The 21,208-nt window shown below is 35.5% G+C and overlaps 1 protein-coding gene and 2 non-coding genes across 6 annotated transcripts in view; 2 read left to right on the top strand and 1 right to left on the bottom strand.

Moving 5' to 3' along the window:
• CCAR1 (cell division cycle and apoptosis regulator 1) overlaps positions 1–21,208 on the top strand; it is a 65,111-nt gene that overhangs the window by 24,645 nt on the left and 19,258 nt on the right. For 3 of the 4 annotated variants that reach the window (XM_030334144.2, XM_030334145.2, XM_030334143.1), the window contains 10 exons: positions 1,095–1,209; positions 1,326–1,518; positions 4,573–4,702; positions 4,943–5,104; positions 8,011–8,236; positions 8,817–8,930; positions 9,501–9,667; positions 10,406–10,616; positions 11,433–11,516; positions 13,886–14,071. In XM_030334144.2, the coding sequence (XP_030190004.1) occupies positions 1,095–1,209; positions 1,326–1,518; positions 4,573–4,702; positions 4,943–5,104; positions 8,011–8,236; positions 8,817–8,930; positions 9,501–9,667; positions 10,406–10,616; positions 11,433–11,516; positions 13,886–14,071 (1,588 nt within the window). The remainder of the gene's footprint in view (positions 1–1,094; positions 1,210–1,325; positions 1,519–4,572; positions 4,703–4,942; positions 5,105–8,010; positions 8,237–8,816; positions 8,931–9,500; positions 9,668–10,405; positions 10,617–11,432; positions 11,517–13,885; positions 14,072–21,208) is intronic. The other variant, XM_030334146.2, reaches the window with a different exon arrangement.
• LOC115527861 lies at positions 9,305–9,369 on the top strand. Its single transcript, XR_003973088.1, has one exon. It is a non-coding gene; the product is annotated as a small nucleolar RNA SNORD98 (small nucleolar RNA).
• Positions 17,252–17,357, bottom strand: LOC115527840. The gene has a single exon (XR_003973074.1). It is a non-coding gene; the product is annotated as a U6 spliceosomal RNA (small nuclear RNA).

Raw genomic sequence — 21,208 nt, 5'->3', positions numbered from 1 at the left:
TTATTTATTTATAAGTTTATTTTGAGAGAGTGCGTATGTGCCTGTGCACACAAGTGAGTGGGGGAGGAGCAGAGAGTGGTGAGCGAGACAGTATCCCAAGCAGGCTCTTGTACCATCAGGGCAGAGCCCCTTGCAGAACTTGAACTCATATTTTGTGAGATTATGGCCTGAAGCGAAATCAAGAGTTGGATGCTTAGCCTACTGAACCACCCAGGGGCCCCAGCCTTCTTGTATTTAGCATGAAGTATATTGATAAGGCTTAATTACGGCAGAGGATCGTGGTTTAGTTCTAAGTTTTTGTTTTAGTCATTCAGCTTTTATTATATTTGTATCTGGCCTTTTTTGATGGAGAATATGAATGAAGCTATCTTCTGGTTACTGAACAAAGTAGTTAATGGTGAATTCTTTATACATGTTTTGTAGGAGTGAGTTTATTTTCCAACTCTTCATGGGCAGACTTAAAATAGGATTAGAGATTTAATTAGTCCTATACCTTTTAAAATTAATCTTCTATTTGACATATCTAATGACAATATATACTAAAAAAGCATTTTCAACTGAAAAATTAGCGAATCAAATTGAATGATTGATTAGTGACTAACCTATTCAAAATAATATTTTTTAGTGTGATGGTGGTTGCATGAAATAAGATTTTCTGTGGATATCTCAAATATATTCTTAATGAATTGCCTTGGAGGTACTTTTTTGGGAAATGTAATTGCTGTATGACATTAAAAAAAATGGGTCTCCTATTTTCCACCTCATTTCTCTTATCTCTCCACAGCCCAAAGGAAATCTTACTCTTGGGCTATAAAAGGTAGAATGTACTGTAGAAGGAAGGACACAATATTGGGAGAAAATGGAGAAAATGAGGTGGAAATTATTTCTTCCATTTCAAACCCTGTGTTTTTACAGGGAGGGTGAAACATGATCAGTACTCAAATCAGTGTAGGAGTAGCAGACAAAAAGTAGACTTTTTAAGAGCTTTTTAGACTTCCATTTCAGATAGTTTACTTTAGTTAAAATACTACAAATGTAAATAATTTTTGGAGGAATCTTTTAATTGCATTTATATTTAACAATTTTTTTTCCAGTGCTGTCAAAGGGAAAACCCCCCAAGTGGGTGACAGAGTATTGGTTGAAGCTACATATAATCCCAATATGCCTTTTAAATGGAATGCACAAAGAATTCAGACGCTACCAAACCAGGTATATAAAATACTGAGTTAAGTATTACAGAAACTTGGTGATTCAGTCTTCTAATAATTGAAGTTTTTTTTTCTTCATTTAAAAAATTTTTATTTTATTTTTTTATTTTTGTTAAGAATCAATCCCAAACTCAACCTTTACTCAAGACTCCTCCTGCTGTACTTCAGCCAATTGCACCACAGACGACATTTGGTGTTCAGGCTCAGCCTCAGCCCCAGTCACTGCTGCAGGCACAGATTTCAGCAGCTTCTATTACGCCATTATTGCAGACTCAGCCACAGCCTTTATTACAGCAGCCACAGCAGAAAGGTATTACATGCAGTGTATCTTTTCTGTTTCAGACTAATATATAACTTTTACAGCTTTTTAGTTGTTAAAATAATGAGAATGTGCTTTTAATTATAAAAAAGGCGGGGATTTCCAGAATACTTGAAAGGAAGTGTAAGTATCTTATGTAGACCGCTTGTATTTTATACCTCTTTGGAAGTATTTTTATTTTGTTGCTTTTATAGGAAGACCTGCTCTTTGTGAACTTGACATAAATATTAGAGTTATTAATCCCTTGTCCCTTCATTGGTATTTTATCTGTAATGGAAGAAAATGTCATATAAACATAACATTATATGTATATATTGTCTAGTGGTAGTACTTTGTTGAACTCTAGTGCATGAAATGAGCCGTGTTTTACATTTTTCCTTTGCAAATTAATTATTTGAAGCTCTGGACAGTTTTTTACTGAACCAGTGTTAACAAAGATAGCCTTGGCTTAACAGAAGCCTACTTAATTGGTATTTTCTTAAAGTGTAATTGTGGCAATTTCTCTTTTATTATAAATTATGACACACTTAGAATTATTAAAGAGATTATAACGTAATGAGTTCTTAGATGAATACCTGTGCAATCACTACTTGAGTAAAAAGTTAAAATGGTTAGTTTACTCTTTTTTAATAGTTTTACTCTCTAAACTATGGATGTCCGCATAATACAGTTTAGCTTTGTTTTTGAATTTTACATAGTGTGTGATTCCATTTATGTAATCTGTTGTGTAAGACTTACTTTATTCAATGTTATGTTGTGACAGTTTCTTATACTTTTTTTCCATGTGGGTTATTCTTCATTTTTATCATTACAATATTCATACATATAATATTTTCTATAGTTTATCTGTTCTTTGGTAAACGTTTGGATTGTTTCTAGTTTTTGGTTTTGGAAAATTCTGTTATAAATGTCCTCACATATGTGTCTCAGGGGAATGTGCCTAGGTTTCTCTTCATATATGTGTCCAGGGCATATACCTTCAGGTGGCATTGCGGGGTCTGAGGGTTTGTGTGACTTAAACTTACTAGGTAATGTGAGACCATTTCCAAGCTCTTGGTTCTTCCAGATATTTGATTAGTAGTCCTGTGAATTCTCTTTTTTTTTTTAATTTTTATTTAATTTTAAAAATAATTTTTAAAGTTTCATTACTTATTTTTTTATTTTATTTTATTTTATTTTTTTTAATTTTTTTTTCAACGTTTATTTATTTTTGGGACAGAGAGAAACAGAGCATGAACAGGAGAGGGGCAGAGAGAGAGGGAGACACAGAATCGGAAACAGGCTCCAGGCTCTGAGCCATCAGCCCAGAGCCTGACGCGGGGCTCGAACTCACGGACCGCGAGATCGTGACCTGGCTGAAGTCGGACGCTTAACCGACTGCGCCACCCAGGCGCCCCTCATTACTTATTTTTTTAAATTTTATTTATTTTTAAGTAATCTCTACACCTGATGTGGACCTTGAACTCATGACCCTGAGGTCAAGAATCAGGATGCTCTTCCATCTGAGCCAGTCAGGCACCCCAGTCATGTGATTTCTAATTTTTTTTTTTCCTTTTCATGTTTTTCCTAAGAGGTTTTGTTTTCTATTTGTGAGCTGGGACTTGAATACCACTTTTTCCTTGTCATTGTGTCAAGAAGAGACAATGGCCTCTGTGGGAGGGATGAAGGCAGCTAAGTCCCATGAATTTGGTGGATGACTTAGAGAAGCAATGAGTAGGGTAGAAAAAATAGAAGAGAGAAAAATAGGGGCACCTGGCTGCCTCAGTTGAAGGAGCTTGCAACTCTTGATCTTAGTGTTGTGATTTCGAGGCCCATGTTGGGTATAGAGATTACTTAAAATCTTAAAAGAAGAGTGAAAAGTGGTGTGGTAGGATGAGGATTTCAGAGGAGTTGATGTGTTGGCAGAAGGGTAGGGAATTGTCCATTGGGAACTAGGATTCCTTATTATAAGAAACATAAGTTAGCTAATTTTTCCTCCAGTTTTTACCATGAAAATTTTCAAGCATTCAAAAATGTCAAAAGAACAGTATAGTGATCACTTACATACTTACAACCTTGTAAAAATTTTTAACATTTTACTTTGTGTTTTACATGTGTATATACAAATAGTTTTTGCTTAATCATTTAAAGTAATTAGCAGACAGTGACATTTCATCCCTATGTACTTAAGCATGCCCTTCCTCAAAGAGACCATTTTTCTAATAACTACAATCTGTTATATCTAAGAATATATTTATATCTTAGATATATCTAAGAATATATTTACATATTCTCAATATATTCATATCCCCCCATTTGTCTCCTAGATGTTTTTCAAGGTTATTTTTATTTCCTAAACAAAAGTGAAAAACAAAAAGCCAGTCAGCTTTTATCCATTGTATTTGGTTATGTTACTTTAGTTTTTTTATTCTAGAATAGTTTCCCACTTTTCCTTTCTTCCTTTATGACATTGACTTTTTGAAGAGAGTAGGCTTGTTGACTTATAGATTCTTTTGGAATGTTGTATTCTGTATTTGCTGGGATTCCTTGCAATATTTTTACCTTGTTCCGCTATCCGTCATATAAACTATGAACTAGAATTAAATCTGAAGGCTTTGGCAAGAACACATCATACATGATGTTTTGTAATTCATATTGCATCATACTAGGAGGCACATGTCAGATTCTTGTATTAATTGATGCTAAATTTGATTACTTGGTCCGAGTGGTGGCCATAGATCTCTCCATTATAAGGAGCTTTTTCTCTGGGTAATCTTTGGCTGATACTTTAGCACCCTGTGAATATCTTACTGTACAGCACTCTGGTTTACTGTCTGTGGATCAAGAAGTTCAAACTACAGCCCTTGGATTTGGTCCATGGGCTGGTTTTATATGGTCTCTGAGCTTTTGCATTTTTAAACTGTTGTAAAAAGTATATACAAATAAATGATCTCTACAATTTTTTGGCCACAAAGCTTAAGATGTTAGCTTACTTTTTCTATTTGTAAAACATAACTAGGTGATGCTTTTATATAAGTTAAAATATTTTTTCTGTGTCTTTTAAAGCTGGTTTATTGCAGCCTCCTGTCCGTATAGTTTCACAGCCACAACCAGCACGGAGATTAGATCCACCATCCAGATTTTCAGGAAGGAATGACAGAGGCGATCAAGTGCCTAACAGAAAAGATGATAGAAGGTATGTTTTTAAAAGTATAAGTTTGATGGTGGTGATGGTTGCACAGTGTGAATGCACTTAATGCCACTGAAGTGTACATTTAAAAGTGGTTAAATGCTAAGTTTGTCTTACACGTTTTATAATAGTTTTTAAAAGTTATTAAAGTATATTGAAATCTTGCTTGTAGTAAGTATTGATTTTATTGAAGAACTCTTCAATAATGCCAGAAATATTAGTAATTTTAGAAAATTCTGTTTCAAGTCGTGAAAGGGAGAGAGAAAGACGTAGATCCAGAGAAAGATCTCCTCAGAGAAAACGTTCCCGGGAGAGATCTCCTCGAAGAGAGAGAGAACGATCACCTCGAAGAGTTCGACGTGTTGTTCCACGTTACACAGTTCAGTTTTCAAAATTTTCCTTAGATTGGTAAGTTCTTTGCCCCTCAATTGTTTCATTGAGTTACCAGTTTCTGATTTTGTATAATTTACTAGAGTGTGTTATATATACAGAGATATTTTTCTTACATACTCCATTGTGTTTGATAAAGTAATACGGCAGTGTACCAGTTATTTCAAGTTAGCTGTGACAATGTGGCATAATAGCAAAATGGACCTACATATACACTCATAGACATATAACATACACATGTGTGTGTATCCATAAATAGATTTTTCAGCCTTTGGAATCAGAGGTGGTGAGTGGGTGAGTTACCAAGAATTTCTGAGTTTTGGGGCGCCTGGGTGGCTCAGTCGGTTAAGTGTCCGACTTCGGCTCAGGTCATGATCTCATGGTCCGTGGGTTTGAGCCCCACGTCGGGCGGGCTCTGTGCTGACAGCTCAGAGCCTGGAGCCTGTTTCGAATTCTGTGTCTCCCTCTCTGTCTGACCCTCCCCCATTCATGCTCTCTCTCTGTCTCAAAAATAAATAAACGTTAAAAAAAAAAAAAATTTCTGTTTCACCTGCAAAATGGAAATTCTGTTAACTAGCAGAATTACTAAGGTTAAATTGAGTTCTTCTATCTAAAGCACTTGATCAGTCTATGGCAGTTATAGATACTCTGCATTTAATGGATGGTGGGATGTGGTGGCCAACAAGGTAATAGATAGCTACAAAGTTGCAATTCATAAAAAGATTGGCAAAATGACTAATTTAGCCTATGGGGAAAGGAAGAATTATCCAAAGGCCCTGAGACTGGCAGTTGTGTATAGGATAAATTAACAAATGGGGAAAACAAATTGACAGTAAAGTAAGAAAAATGAATCATTGAAAGCAGTGTTTATAGCTGTTGAACATAGGCACAGATAACTGTATGTACTTTAGTATCCTGAGAAAGTATTAACTGCATTTTATCAAAGAATAATATTCATAATTCTAGTCTATCAAAAGTTTAAATTTCTATATATTCAGTTCTAGATTGAGTAAAAACAGTGTAATTTACTTACACAACTCAGTGCCAAAAAAAAAATCTTGCTTAGTAACTTTGCTTAATTGTTGTATAGTTGATGTTCATTTAGCCTTGTGGTCAAATGAGCAACTACTCTAATTTGTACTACTTACTACTCCTATTTACTTGTATATTTTAAAATGTCTAGACTGCATACATCTGAGAAATTCACTGTAACCGACTTCTCCAGTCTCAAAGATATTAAATAGAGGAGCTCTGCTTTTAAACTCCTCTGTTCCGGTTTATAATGCTCCTTTTTGGGGAGAGTTAATGGATAGGATATAAAATCAACAGCTATCTCCTTCCGAGTTAGACACTGACAGTGTCATTTCACCACTTTGAAATAAATTCCCAGAACATCAAATCAATCTATGACAAATAAAAATGATTTTAAAATTTGCACACCTTTTCTCATCTATAGTTGTGTAAATCAAGATTGTTTTGTAGTAATGCAGTTATAAGAGACTGTATGCCAAGAAATGGCTCGTTTGTACTTAATCTTTTATTTTAGATTTTAATCTTACCAGATAAAAAACAACTTCAAAAATTCTAGTGATGGGAAACTAAGAAACTATTACACATACTTTATGTTTGCAACACTTAAAAAAAAAAAAAACCTCAAATACTGTTTTTCACATTTTCCTTATTTTGACAGCAGAATTTTATACAAATAAAGTATAATTATGTCAGCAACCACACCTGACAAGTTTATCATATATTTGTTATTTTTAGGCTTCAAATAAAAAGACACTCCTACAAATATATTAGGTCATATTTTTAGCTTTGTTGTTAGGTGCCTTTAAAAAAGACCAGGTAAGGGGCGCTGGGGTGGCTCAGTCAGTTATGCATCCAGCTTCAGCTCAGGTCATGATCTCACGGTTTGTGGGCTTGAGCCCTGTGTCAGGCTCTGTGCTGACAGTTCAGAGCCTGGAGTCTGCTTTGGATTCCTTGTCTCCTTCTCTCTACCCTTCCTCCCTTGCTTGTACTCTGTCTCTCAAAAATAAATAAAGATTAAAAAAAATTTTTTTTAATAAAAAAGATAATATAGTGAGCTTTTCAGCTTACAAATTATTCTTTTCCACACTTTTTATGCTTTTAATAGAAATTCTTTGTTCTTTTACCAGACTGGTTTACCTTTGAGTGCCTTTCCTTTACAAGTTCTGCTTCTTAGGAAAAAGGAAATCATCCTTTAAAAAAATCAGTGTGCCACACTCTCAAAATAAATAAACTTAAAAAAAAAATCATTATGCCAGATTTAAAAGGCAAGAAATTTATCCTCTTTTCCTAATAAACACTCAGGTATGGATCATTGCCATTAATACAGAGAAATGTGGATAATCCAAAAAAACATTGGATTTAGCTTTCATGTGGATTATTGTGCTTAATTATAAATGTAAATATGCTTGATCTAGGATCTTTTTATAAAATGAAGGTTTTTTTAATTTTTATACTATATGAAGCAGATTGAAGAGTACTCATTATTTGGTACCTCTCTTGTCCCTTCTTTTTATCCATTCTATGTGAATTATAATTTTCTCAAAAATGCAGTTTCAACTAAGGCAGAACTGCTTTTTTGTTCATATTTTCTCTGGAGGTGGAGTTGAAGTTATTTCAAAGGGTTTCTAATGAATTTTAAGCTACACACAAAAAGCAAAGAAATAAAGGTAACACTTAGATACCAGTTATTTCTTTAAACTGTAAGTAAATAAATTTGAAAATGAGGTTCTCCTATGCCTCTGTGCAACTCTGTAACCCATTAATAATTGACTCTGACCATTTTCAGCTGCCTTTTAACTGTCGGGTTGTATATTTAGATTCAGAATGGAGTGGATGTTTGTATAATTTTTGATATTAAGGCTATTTATTCACTACTTATGTCTGTTTTTCAGTCCTAGTTGTGACATGATGGAACTAAGGCGCCGTTATCAGAATTTATATATACCTAGTGACTTTTTTGATGCTCAGTTTACATGGGTGGATGCTTTCCCTTTGTCAAGACCATTTCAGCTGGGAAATTACTGCAATTTCTATGTAATGCACAGAGAAGTAGAGTCCTTAGAAAAAAATATGGCCGTTCTTGATCCGCCAGATGCTGACCATTTATACAGTGCAAAGGTTTGTATTATGTGATATACAGCTAAAATTTCTGAGCAGTTATTCATATTAAGAATGTGGAATTAATCTTCATAAAGTGGTTGTTAGGTTTAAGACCTGAATAGCTATTTTTTTCTTGTCTGCCTAATTTTGTTTTGGTTACTTAAATAATTTAATTTAACCTCTCTTTGCCTTACCTCTTAAAATTTATGGTTATTGTTTTAACATTTTGAAACTTATAAAAATCTGAAGATGAAGTTGATTTTATTGAGCTTTTTAGAATGTTCCGTAACTTCTGATATCGTCTGATAAAACATAATGTTGGTGTATACCCTATAGGTTAGTCTTCAGGGTAACATTCTGTATATTGTTTATGGTCTCACAGTTTTTGGTTATTTTTAGCACATTAATCAAAAAGCATTTCTTGAAAAGTTAAAACTCTATCATTATACAATATCTAATGCCGTTTCTGCCATAGCATTTTACTTTCCATTTTTGTAAAAATTGTGGATATCAAATATGTAAGGATAATTAGTAGTGCTTCTCATTTTTTTACATTACTTTAGACTTTTGACAGGATTGAATTATTTGACTATAATAGGTAATGCTGATGGCTAGTCCTAGTATGGAAGATTTGTATCATAAGTCATGTGCTCTTGCCGAAGACCCACAAGAACTTCGAGATGGATTTCAACATCCTGCTAGACTTGTTAAGGTAAAATGAAACATTTATTTTAACCTCAGGTGTATACTTCCTTTGCTTATTTCTGATTTTGTGTGTGTGTGTGTGTGTGTGTGCGTGTATATACATAATTTTAAAACACTGCATTTTTAGCTTGCTGATTAGTTTAACTAATTTTTGTATGATGGCACTTAAAATTTAATGATATGGATGTTTTTCTCATTGCAGATTATAGATATATGTTATTTGTATGTCACTAGTTCAGCTACCATTTTGATGTTTTGTATTTGAAGCGTAGTAAAATCTTAGTGGTATTGGATTTAGTGTATCTTTGGATGCTGTTAAAGTGTGAATTCTAGCTTGTTTCTTTAAAGAATTCTTTATCTGAAGAAATATTTTAGAAGGATGAGTTATGATGTATAAATCCTATTCCATTGCTGAAATGCAGTGTGGAACACGATGAACTGAACTCTTCCTTGACTGACAGATACCAGAGGTAGTAAAAATGATATTGGAAAGGTTTGTACCTTTCCTTTTCAAGTATTTTATTTGTAATTTGACAAGTTGCATAATATATGTAAATGACTGTTTGTTTTGAATTAGTTTTTAGTGGGCATGAAAGGCAAGGATGAAGCCATGGCCATTGGAGGCCACTGGTCTCCTTCGCTGGATGGACCAGACCCAGAAAAAGACCCATCTGTGTTGATTAAGACTGCTATTCGTTGTTGTAAGGCTCTGACAGGCATTGATCTAAGTGTATGCACACAATGGTAAGTACTAATTCATTTTTTGATTAGAAATATTTTTTCATAGTTTATATAGATGTTCTTATCTATCAGCCTCTCCCCATCCCCTCACCCTTACTTTAGCAACCTTGATCATGCAGGTAATCTCAAAGGAAAATCCCCATTTGTAGCAAAAGTTTATTTGGTGCCAAAATGTTTGGGGGAAAAAGGATTAAGAACTAATCAAAATAAACTGAAAATTATTTAAATGTTTTGTTATGCTTTACTTTGGAAGTTGGATGTATGTTGAAAATATTTTTCATTTCATGCATAGCTGGAGAAGATCGTCAAGAGAGAACTTCATTTCATTATAATTCTTTTGTTATAAAATGATATAGTTGCTGATTATTTTTGTTCAGCCATATTTTCTCTTGAGGCTTATTTGTCTTGTGTATTTTAGTATATTTCTTGTGATTTAATTGAGAACATTCTTTTTTTAGCACATGAAATCTGAACAGCTATCCAGCTTCTTCAGGTATTCTCTAAAATATGGGTAGCATTGTAATCAAACTTGAAAATGCTTTGGGGAACATATTCTTTTAACCATAAAATATTGTACAAATGTACCAAAAGAGGAACTATGGCTTCTATAATTTTTTTTTCTTTAGACCAACCTCAAGTTCTTGCAGCAAAATTTCTTTACTTGATGTGCTACAAGTGAACTAGGGTCTTTAAAATGTATTTTAGAATTTTTTTTCCAACATGCTTCTTCCCTTGCAACAGGTACCGTTTTGCAGAGATTCGCTACCATCGCCCTGAGGAGACCCACAAGGGGCGTACAGTTCCAGCTCATGTGGAGACAGTGGTTTTATTTTTCCCGGATGTTTGGCATTGCCTTCCCACCCGCTCAGAGTGGGAAACCCTCTCCCGAGGATACAAGCAGCAGCTGGTCGAGAAGCTTCAGGGTGAACGCAAGGAGGCTGATGGAGAACAGGCACTGAACGCTAATCCCTTTTTCTATTTCCGCTTCTCACAGGCACAGGAACACAGGCACAAATGCACACCACACACTACATAACAAACACACATGGAGGAACATAACTGGTAACAGCGACTGGTACTCCAGCTTTCAGCAGTATAGTTTTATTTTCTTTTCTTTAAAAAAAAATTTGTCTAGTATGCTAACTTTAAGAGTGCTGAGACCTCAAAGGAAAATAAGTTGTGCTTAAATTGCACAGAATTTTGTTTTTATCATAGGTCTAGTTGCTGGAATCTGGGACCAGTTGTTGAGCAAGTTTCAGTATTAAGCCATTTTAAACATTTTGCCATTTTCTAAAATTTAAAAAATTTTCTCTTTCACGGTCATCAGTTCTAGTCATGGATATTTGAAATTGGACAACCACAAGTCTGAGAGATTTGACATTTCAGGCTATGTGGCATCGTCTTTGGTACATTTGAAAGGTCTGACTAAATCAGTCTTAACTTTGGGTGGCTTGAAAATTGGGGCAAGATCACACACTGTGTGGTTAGTGGAGACCGGCAGTGTTTGTGCATCCCTGATATCCTTTGTGTTGTAATTTATCACCCTTTTGTGTTTCACAGATCTGGCTTTGATTGGCTGATGAGTGTCTTTGTGATCAGTTAAAAGTGGTAGAATGTATGTACGTGGACTTGCCTAAATAATAACTTTAGGAGAAGACAATCTGAAACATTTGTGACCTTGCACAGATCAGCAACAGACTTTTAAAAATAAATTACCATAATTTTAAGGTTTCAGAATAGTAATTATGTTCTTAACTTTGTATATCAGGATGAAGAAGAGAAGGATGATGGTGAAGCTAAAGAAATTTCCACTCCTACCCATTGGTCTAAACTTGATCCAAAGACAATGAAGGTAACTTTGAAATTGATGGTATTTAATTTTAAGTCTCTGAATAGGAACAGAGAATGTGGACAGTGTTTTATCAGATAAAAGGCACTCCAAATCGTCCATGAATTTTACATAAATATTCTATATTGTATTTATGTGCATGTGTATAATGATTAAATAAAAGGTGACTTCAGGGGTGCCTGTGTGGCTCAGTCGGTTAAGCGCCCAACTTCGGTTCAGGTCATGATCTTGAGGTTCACCAAGTTCAGCCCCATGTCGGACTCTGTGCTAACAGATCAGAGCCTGGAGCCTGCTTCGGATTCTGTGTCTCCTTCTCTCTTTGCCCCTGCCCTGCTCACACTCTGTCTTTCTCTCTCAAAAATAAATAAAAACCTTTTAAAAAAATTCTATTAACAAAAGGTGACTTTATAAATCAGTGCAGCCAGTATCTTTTTAATGTAATATACAATTGGCTATAGTGTAAGCAACATCATTTTCTGATTGGGGAACTGTCCAAGAAGGCAGAATTTTTATATTTAAGTAATTTATATTCAAGGAAAAGGGAAGAAACTGGGAAAAGATTATCAAGATTATTTTAGTTTTTAAAAATAAAATTTGTAAGTAGATTGATATGGGGTGCCTGGGTGGCTCAGTCAGTTGAGCACCCAACTCTTGATTTTGGCTTAGGTCATGATCCCATAGTCATGGGATTGAGCCCCATGTCGGGCTCCACTGAATGTGGAGCCTGCTCAAGATTCTCTCTCCTTTTGCCCCTTCCCCCACACTCGTGCTCTTTCTCTTAAAAAAAAAAAAACAAAAAAAAAGTTATCTGAACTGGGAAGGAAATAATAATTTAAAAGTCTCTTTTGAAAATCTTTGGTTAACCTGTACTAGGTTTTCTTTGTTCCCCAATGTTTTTGGACCTGTTATCTTTCCGCACTTATTCGTCTCTGGGCCTTTAATGTGAGTATATTTTCATAGATTCTGTATATGTGACTTCTACATAAGTCAGAAGCTGATTGTAAATTGCTTTTGCATCTTGTTATTTTTAACACATAAAAGCTGACCTTTTGATTAATTTTTGTTCTCAGCAAAAAGCAGGTTTTCTTCCTTTGTATGAAACTATACTTTTTTAATTCACATTGCTTTTTTAATAAGTAAATATGTATCATAAGAATGTTTGTTATTCTTGTATTGCTTCAAGTTGTCTTGATCAGCATCAGGTTTTGTATAGAGAACTGTGGATTCAGAAAATACAGGTAATTAGGGCACCTGGGTGGCTCATTCCGTTAAGTGTCCAACTTTGGCTCAGGTCATTGTCTCATTGCTCATGGGTTTGAGCCCCGCGTCAGGCTCTGTGCTGACAGTTTGGAGCCTGCTTCAGATTCTGTGCTTCCCTCTCTCTCTGCCTCTCCCCCATTCGCATTCTGTCTCTCTGTCTCAAACATTAATTTAAAAACAGAGGGCGCCTGGGTGGCTCAGTCGGTTAAACATCCGACTTCAGCTCAGGTCGTGATCTTGCAGATGGTCTCTGTGCTGACAGCTCTGAGTCTGGACCCTGGAAGCTGTTTCAGATTCTGTGCTCCTCCCCCACTTGTGCTGTTTCTGTGTCTGTCTGTCTGTCTCTCTCTCTCTGTCAAACATTAAAAATAAACAAACATTAAAAAAAGAAAGAAAATACAGTCAATTAGTTTAAGCCTGCATCCCAGGACTTTTTTTCAAACTGATGACTTTACTGTTAAGTTTCTTATTTTAAAACTTGTATTTCTTTTGATTGTAAATATAACGCATGTTTATTTTAAAAATTGGTACATACATGAAAAATTGAAGAAAAAAGTTACCAAAGCCTATGATTCAAAGAGAACCACTGTTAAAATGTTGATTTTTTTTTATTATTATTTTTTAGAGGTACACACTTTGCTTGGTTGGTTCTGATCACATTGTATTAAAAAGTTGCAGTTTCATCCTTTTCAGTTAATATTAGTGTTTCCCATATAATTATTTTTAAATGTTCTATACTCTTCTATTTAGTTGATGTGGTATTATTCTTTCATTGGATATTTAGATTCTTTAGTTTTTTGAGAAAGGGACTGTTACAAGGAATATGTAAAGTGTTTTGTTTTTCCTGTTTTTAGAATATTTCTTTAGGGTTAATTCCCCAAAATTAGAATAACTGTGTCAAAGAGAATTAATTTTTTAAGCATCTTAAAACATGTTTCAGATTATTTTCCAAAAATATTCTGTCAGTTTGCATTTTCACAAACATGTTCTGAGCTGAACAAGTGTACTTTTCACCTCAATTTTAAAAAATCAAACTAAAGATATTTGCAGTTTGTTCCTTATTTCAATATCCCATTTTCTTTTTCTGTGTTTTTTATGTTCTGCATATTTAGGTAAATGACCTTCGAAAAGAATTAGAAAGTCGAGCCCTTAGTTCCAAAGGATTAAAATCTCAGTTAATAGCCCGATTGACAAAACAGCTTAAAGTAGAAGAGCAAAAAGAAGAACAAAAGGAATTAGAGAAATCAGAAAAAGAAGAGGAAGAGGAGGATGATAGGAAATCTGAAGATGATAAAGAGGTATATATACACTATTAAATATAATACTTGTTTATAGGGAATTCTTAAAATATGTGCGTGTGTACTTTTATTAAGCCACCTGGGTGGCTCAGTCACTTAAGTGTCTGACTCTTGATTGTGGCTCAGGTGATGATCTCGTGGTTCCTGAGATAGAGCCCCAAGTCAGGCTCTGCACTGACAGCACGGAGCCTGCTTGGGATTCTCTCTCTCTCCTTCTCTCTCTGCCCCTTCCCTAAGCTTGCCTGCGTGCACACTCTCTCTCAAACTAAATAAACATTTATTAAAAAAAAAAAAAAATACAACTACATAACTGTAAAATTCAACGCTTTTGGTGAACAGTTTGACAAATGCAATACAGTTATATAACCATGACGACAACTAAGACGTAAAACAGGTCTGTCACCCTCTAAAAATCTCTACCCTTACGTAAGCATTTTCTTCCCTCCATGTGCTCCTTCTGCTTCTCACACCAGCCTCTGGGAGCCACTGATCTGTTTCCTGTAGTTTTGTCTATTCCAGTATTTCATGTAAATGGAATTATATATAACATTTACAGTCTGACCTCTTCAACTTAGCAAAATGCATTAGAGATTTGCCCATTTTGTTCTATGTATTACTAATTTGTTATTTTGTATTGCTTAATAATATCCCATAATATCCCATAGTATCAATGTATCACAGTTTGTTTTCTACTCGAGAGAAATTTGAGTTATTTCCAAATCATGTATTTTTAATCTTCCCTTTTAAAAATGAATGCTAAATTATTCATATGTTTGGGGTGCCTGGCTGGCTCAGTCAGCAGAGCATGCGACTCTTGATCCTTGGGGTCATGGGTTTGAGCCCCATGTTGGCCATAGAGTTTACTTAAAAAATTATTCAGGGGTACCTGGGTGGCTCAGTCAAACATCCAACACTTGATTTTAGCTCAGGTCGTGATCTCACTGCTTGTGAGTTCGATCCCCACATTGGGCTCTGCACTGATAGCTTGGAGCATGCTTGGGATTCTGTCTCCCTCTCTCTCTGCCCCTCCCCCCACTTGCTCTCTGTATCTCTTTCAAAAATAAAAATAAACTTTAAAAAATTATCCCTGTGTTTTAGAGAGAATTTGATTGACAGAGCCATTAAGTTCAGAGATTGAGTTCGAGTGAAGTGCTTATCCCAGAATTTTGCTGCTTCTACAGCTGTGTGTTTGATTGCATTGCATCTTATGCCCTTACAATAACTCCTAGATGCACAAGCCTGCCATTGTTTTCTGAATTTGAAAGAGAGCAATAGAAAAAGCATGTCAGAATGCCAGTAATTGCACAGACCAACAGTATGTATTTCCTAATGTGATGCATTCTGGATTATACATAATTATTTATGAAGTATTCCTGCCAAAAATGTTTTTACCTTAATCTAATTGTGAGAGAATAGTCAGATTTAGAATGTAAAAAGTTACACAAAGCAGTTTATCTGAACTTCTGAAATGTCTATGTCATGAGAGACAAAAAGAAATGATTTACATTGGGGGCACCTCAGTTTGTTAAGCATCCAACTCTTGGTTTCAGCTCAGGTCATGATATCGTGGTTTTGAAAGTTCAAGCCCCATGTTGGGCTCTGGTTTGGCACTGTGGAGGCTCCTTGGGATTCTCACTCTCCCTGTCTCTCTGTCCCCCCCCCCCCCACACTCACACTTTGTCTCTCAAATAAATAAACTTTAAATAAAAATAAACAATTTACATTAAAAGAGGTTAGCAACACATGATAACTGGATGTATTGAATGAAACTTGACTGGACCCCGAATAGGAAAAAAAAATGCCGTGAAGAATAGTTTGTGGATAATTGGAGACATTTGATTATGGATATGGGTGTGATATTAGATAATTTTGAAGCAGTGTTAAATTTCTTGGATGTGATAATGGTTTTTTGTTATGTTGAACTACCTTGTTCTTAAGAGAGTTGTGATTCCTTATTTCATTCAATGATAATATTTATCTTGATAATGAAAATATATCACTTGGGTAGTAGGAGCCCTTTTGAGTTGGCTTCTGTGTCCTTTCACATGTCCTGGTTATATTTTGAGGACTTAACTTATTTTGGAGCCCAAAACCGTGTTGCCATCTCACTGTGTACACTCCCTGCCCTGGCTTTGGAATTAGCCATTTCCCAAGGAAATATGTGTGTGTATACTTTTTTAAGATAGAACTATAAAAAGCCCTCATACTTTTTAGTGAAGGTGATGATAATTTAGAAGCCAAGACATACTCACTCGTATCATTGTGCTTCTCATGACCCCTGTTAGTCAATAGAGCTATGGTACAGATATATATTAATTTATACTTATATATACCTACATATATGTATTTGTATCTATATTTGTTACAGTATATGTATTGAAAGTCATGAGTTTATGCTAGTATCTCCAGTTGTACTCCCAACACCACAGTTCACTTCAGTTTCCTCCTTTCTGCATACCTAACTCCCTTTTCCAATAATGAGAAATGTAGCTTCCACTGTACTTAATATATTTGCTTACTTGCTCAGTTGTTTGTTGCATTCCCTCTGCTATCTGGATACTCTTTTTACTTTGATCCGATTCCCTACCCTGTGTTGTGTCTCTGGATGTTCTTGCTCCATTTGTGTCAGTACCTGTTGACTGGTGGGCTTGTCTGCCAGCCTCCATCCTCTGTATAGACACCTGCTTTGTTGGAGGAGTTGCTTTAGAACTGAATTGTTCCGGACAGAAAGACTAGAAAGAGAAGGCAAAGAAGAGCTGGTTTTCACTTTTTGATGTTAGCAGCCATTGGGGTTGGAAAATAGTGATATTATAATTCGTACCATTTTGTTTTTACATATTTCCCTCATCTCCTATTTGGTTACCTGGTGGTATAGTTTTCTCTCTTGTTAAATTCATACAGAAGAAGGCAGGATCAATTCTTTTAAAAAAATTTTTTTAATGTTTATTTTTTGAGAGAGACAGAGACAGAATGCGAGTGGATTAGGGGCAGAGAGAGAGGGAGACACAGAATCTGAAGCAGGCTCCAGGCTCGGAGCTGTCAGCACAGAGCCCGACGTGGGGCTCAAACTCACGAGCTGTGAGACCACGACCTTAGCCAAAGTTGGACGCTCATGGACGCTCAACCAACTGAGCCACCCAAGCGCCCCAAGGCAGGATTAATTCTTGATTTTTTTTTTTTTTTAATATAGAACACTTTTTGCATATGAACAATCTTTGTGCAGGGGCCATAGCCAATCTTTTTTGTATCGTTCTAATTTTAGTATATGTGCTGCTGTAGCAAGCACTGTTTTCCTTTGTTTTATGATGGTTACCTATTTGTTTTTTAACATCATTATGAATTTATTGAGGCACCTGGGTGGCTCAGTTGGTTAAGTATCCGACTTCGGCTCAGGTCATTGATCTCAGTTTGTGAGTTCAAGCCCCACATTGGTCTCTGCACTGGCAGCTCGGGGCCTGATTTGGATTTTCTCTCCCTCTGACTCTCCCCCACTCACGCTCGCTGGAGCTCTCTCTTTTAAAAAATAAACAACATTTAAAAAATTAAACATGGGTGCCTGGGTGGCTCAGTTGGTTAAGCGTCTGATTTCGGCTCAGGTCATGATCTCAAGGTTTGAGGGTTGGAGCCCTGCATCGGGCTCTGTGGTGACAGTGCAGCTGTTGGATTCTGTGTTTCCCTCTCTCTCTACCCCTGCCCTGCTCGTACTCTGTCTCTCTCTCAAAAATAAACATTAAAAAATTTGTTTATTAAACATTGTGAATTTATGGATTTAAATGTATTTGATGGGCTTCAGTTCTTTGCAATTCTTATCCTTATTGAAGCTCAAATTGTCTTTTTTTGGCCAGTGGGTGGGAATATATATGTACAGATACACAGCACTAATACAGTACTAATGATATACCACTAATGTTATTGCTGAAATTTGTTTATAAAGTTATTTTTGCTTTTCCTATCCTTATTTTCTCCCTGTTGTTTTTATGTTGTACTATAAATACATTGGGCTAGCATGTAGCATTACATATTGTACTCTTTTAATCCTCCTTTAGTCTTGGTTCTACAGTTCTATATCTAACGCTCACCATTAGTGCTTTTGTCATTGTCTCTGAAGGTCATCTCTAGGAGATTCTTCAGAGCTCATGGTAGCAATATTTAGGTTCTTGTATGTTGGTAACAGTTTGACTATACTTAAAAGTCAGTTTTTGGGAATGCAAACTGGCGCAGACACCTTGGAAAACAGTATGGAGGTTCCTCAAAAAATTAAAAATAGAACTACCCTACAACCCAGCAATTGGTATGTTAAACGCACGCGCGTGCACACACGCGCGCACACACACACACACACACACACAATGGAGTATTACTTGGCAATCAGAAAGAATGAAGTCTTCCATTTGCAGCTACGTGGATGGAACTAGAGGGTATTATGCTAAGTGAAATTAGACAAATATATGCCTTCACTCATGAGAAATTTAAGATATAAAACAGCAAAGAAGCAAAAAGAATATAACAACAGGGAGGGGGACAAAACGTAAGAGACTCTTAAATGTGGAGAACAAACAGGGTTGCTGGAGGGTTTGTAAGGGGGGGGGGGATGGGCTAAATGGGTAAGGGGCATTAAGGGATCTACTCCTTAAATCATTGTTGCACTATATGCTAACTTAGATGTAAATTAAAAAATAAATAATTTTTTAAAGTCAGTTTTGGTGATTATAAAATCTTTGGTTCACATTTATATTCTTTTGAATGTTTTTAATAAACTCTCTTTTCTATGACATGTAGAGTTTTGCTGTCAAAAATTGATGATAAGGCAATTTACTTTCTGATACGATCACTTGCTATTTTGCCTAGATGCACCGATTTTCTCATTTTTTTAGAACGGTATTTTGATACTGGACCCATGGTGTGCTCTTTCGCTATGTGATTTCAGATTTTTTTTTTTTTTCTGAGCAAAATTTCTCTTTAACAAAAATTTTTTTTTTAGTAAAATATACGTTAATAAAAATCACCATTATACTATTTTTACTGTACAATTCAGTGGCATTAAGTACATGCACAGTGTTGTGGAACTATCCCTATTTTATACATCCAGAACTTTATTATTATCCCAAATGGTAACTCTCATTAAACAATTAAGTCCCCATACCCGTCTTCCTCTCTAGTAACCTGTGTTCTGCTTTCTGTCTCCAAATTTGTCTGTGCTAGATCCCTCATGTAAGTAGAATCATACAGTATTTGCTCTTTTGTGTCTGGTTCTCTTAATGCAGTGTTTTCAAAGTTCATGTCCTAGTATATATCAGAACTTCATTTCTTTTTAAGGCTGAATAATACTCCATTTCATGTGTATATTGTATTTTGTTTATTCATTCATCTCTGGTGGACACTTGTTGTTTTTATCTCTTGGCTCTTGGGAATAAAATTGTCATCAACAGTCACATTTTCTTAAGTAATAGTTGTTTTGTATTTGGTCTATTCCCTATTGTTTTCTTATAAGAATCCTGTTATCTCATATTCAGTATTTTTGCCTTTTCAGCGTCTATCTCTTGCTTGGATCCTTTTCTTCTTCATTTCTTGTTTTAAAATTTTTTCCCAATTTCTTCTGTTTGCTTAAGGCAGTGGCTCTTGAGTTTATTTGCTTTTGTATTCCTTCTAGTTTATTTTAAATTTCTGAATCGATTTTTTTCTTTGAAATTATTTCCTGTATTTTATCACCTTATTTTTACTTAAAAAAAATTTTTTTAATCTTTTTAATGTTTATATATTTTGAGGGACAGAGAGGGACAGACGGTGAGCAGGGGAGGGGTAGAGAGAGAGGGAGACACAGAATCAGAAGCAGGCTCTAGACTCCGAGCTGTCAGCACAGAGCCTGACGCAGGGCTCAAACTCAAGAACTGGGAGATACGATCTGAGCTGAAGTCGGACACTTAACTGACTGAGCCACCTGGGCACCCCTTTCACCTTATTTTTACTTTTAAAATTCTTTATGTTGTTCTTTCATAGTTTGTGAGATTTTCTCAATCTCTTTTAGCACACTTTAAAATAGTAAGTTAAGATTTTTATCTATGACTGTTTTTCTGGCCCACTTTCATTGTCTGTAGGGATATAGTTCTCTTTTTTTTTAAATAGTAACTTTGTATAGGACTTGACCTCAATACTTTCTGTTGCTCATTTTTAGGTGAATTTAGTTTGCCTAACATTTTATTAGAAGAGATTGCTTAAGACAGCTTCTTTTTTTTTTTTAATGTTTATATTTGAGAAAGTGCGAAAACACACATGTATAAGGGGGGGAGGGGCAGAGAGAGGGGGAGATGGAGAATCTGAAGCAATACAGGGCTCGAACTTATGAACCATGATATCATGACCTGAGCCAAAGTTAGATTCTTAACCAACTGAGCCACCCAGGTACTCCGAGATAGCTTTTTTAAATTTCATTGAGCTCTATATTGTGTTATTTTCTTATTTTCTCAAAATATATGATGGCTTGCTTTCTGAGATTTCAATCTCTGTTGCCCTTCTATCACTGTTTATCAGGACCTTCTCCTCCCATGTCTCTGTTGCTATCCTGCTCCCTATTCTAATGATTCTACTTCCAGAAATAAGCTCCTCAGTGTAAGGCCCTATGCTGTAAAGATGCCGTGGTAAATCAGCCTTGCAAGTTCATAGACCTAGAATGTTCTAGGCACTTTTAGATCACTGGCTAAACACCGGCTCCTTGTACTCACTATCGTTGGGAGTAAAATGTTGCCTAGTTTCAGCTGCTTTTATGAAATTGACCTGCTCACTTTCCAGTGAATACCTATTGACTCTTTTGTGGTTTTCTTGTTTGTTTTAAGATATTTTAGGTTTCTTTATTGTGTTTTTCTACATGATGATTAAGAGTTAAATTTTATTCTCTGGTTTGTTACAGGTTTGCCAAAAAAATCCCAGCAATACCCAGTACAGTATCTATTGTTAAATCATAGTGACTGTAATTTGTTTGCAAGGTGATTCAGTGCCCTACAATTAAAGCTGGATTGCTATTTAGGACTACGTTGTCTTTGTGTAGTTTTTAAATGGACAGTTTTAATCATTAATGGAGGATGAGGAAAGCCACACATTTTATTGACTTTAATTTTAAATTTCACTTAGAAAACAAAGTCA

The sequence above is a fragment of the Lynx canadensis genome, chromosome D2 (assembly GCF_007474595.2).
Source record: "Lynx canadensis isolate LIC74 chromosome D2, mLynCan4.pri.v2, whole genome shotgun sequence".
Lineage (NCBI taxonomy): Eukaryota > Metazoa > Chordata > Mammalia > Carnivora > Felidae > Lynx > Lynx canadensis.
The sequence above is the reverse complement of the archived record's forward strand: the minus strand, read 5'-3'. Positions and strand labels throughout refer to the sequence as shown.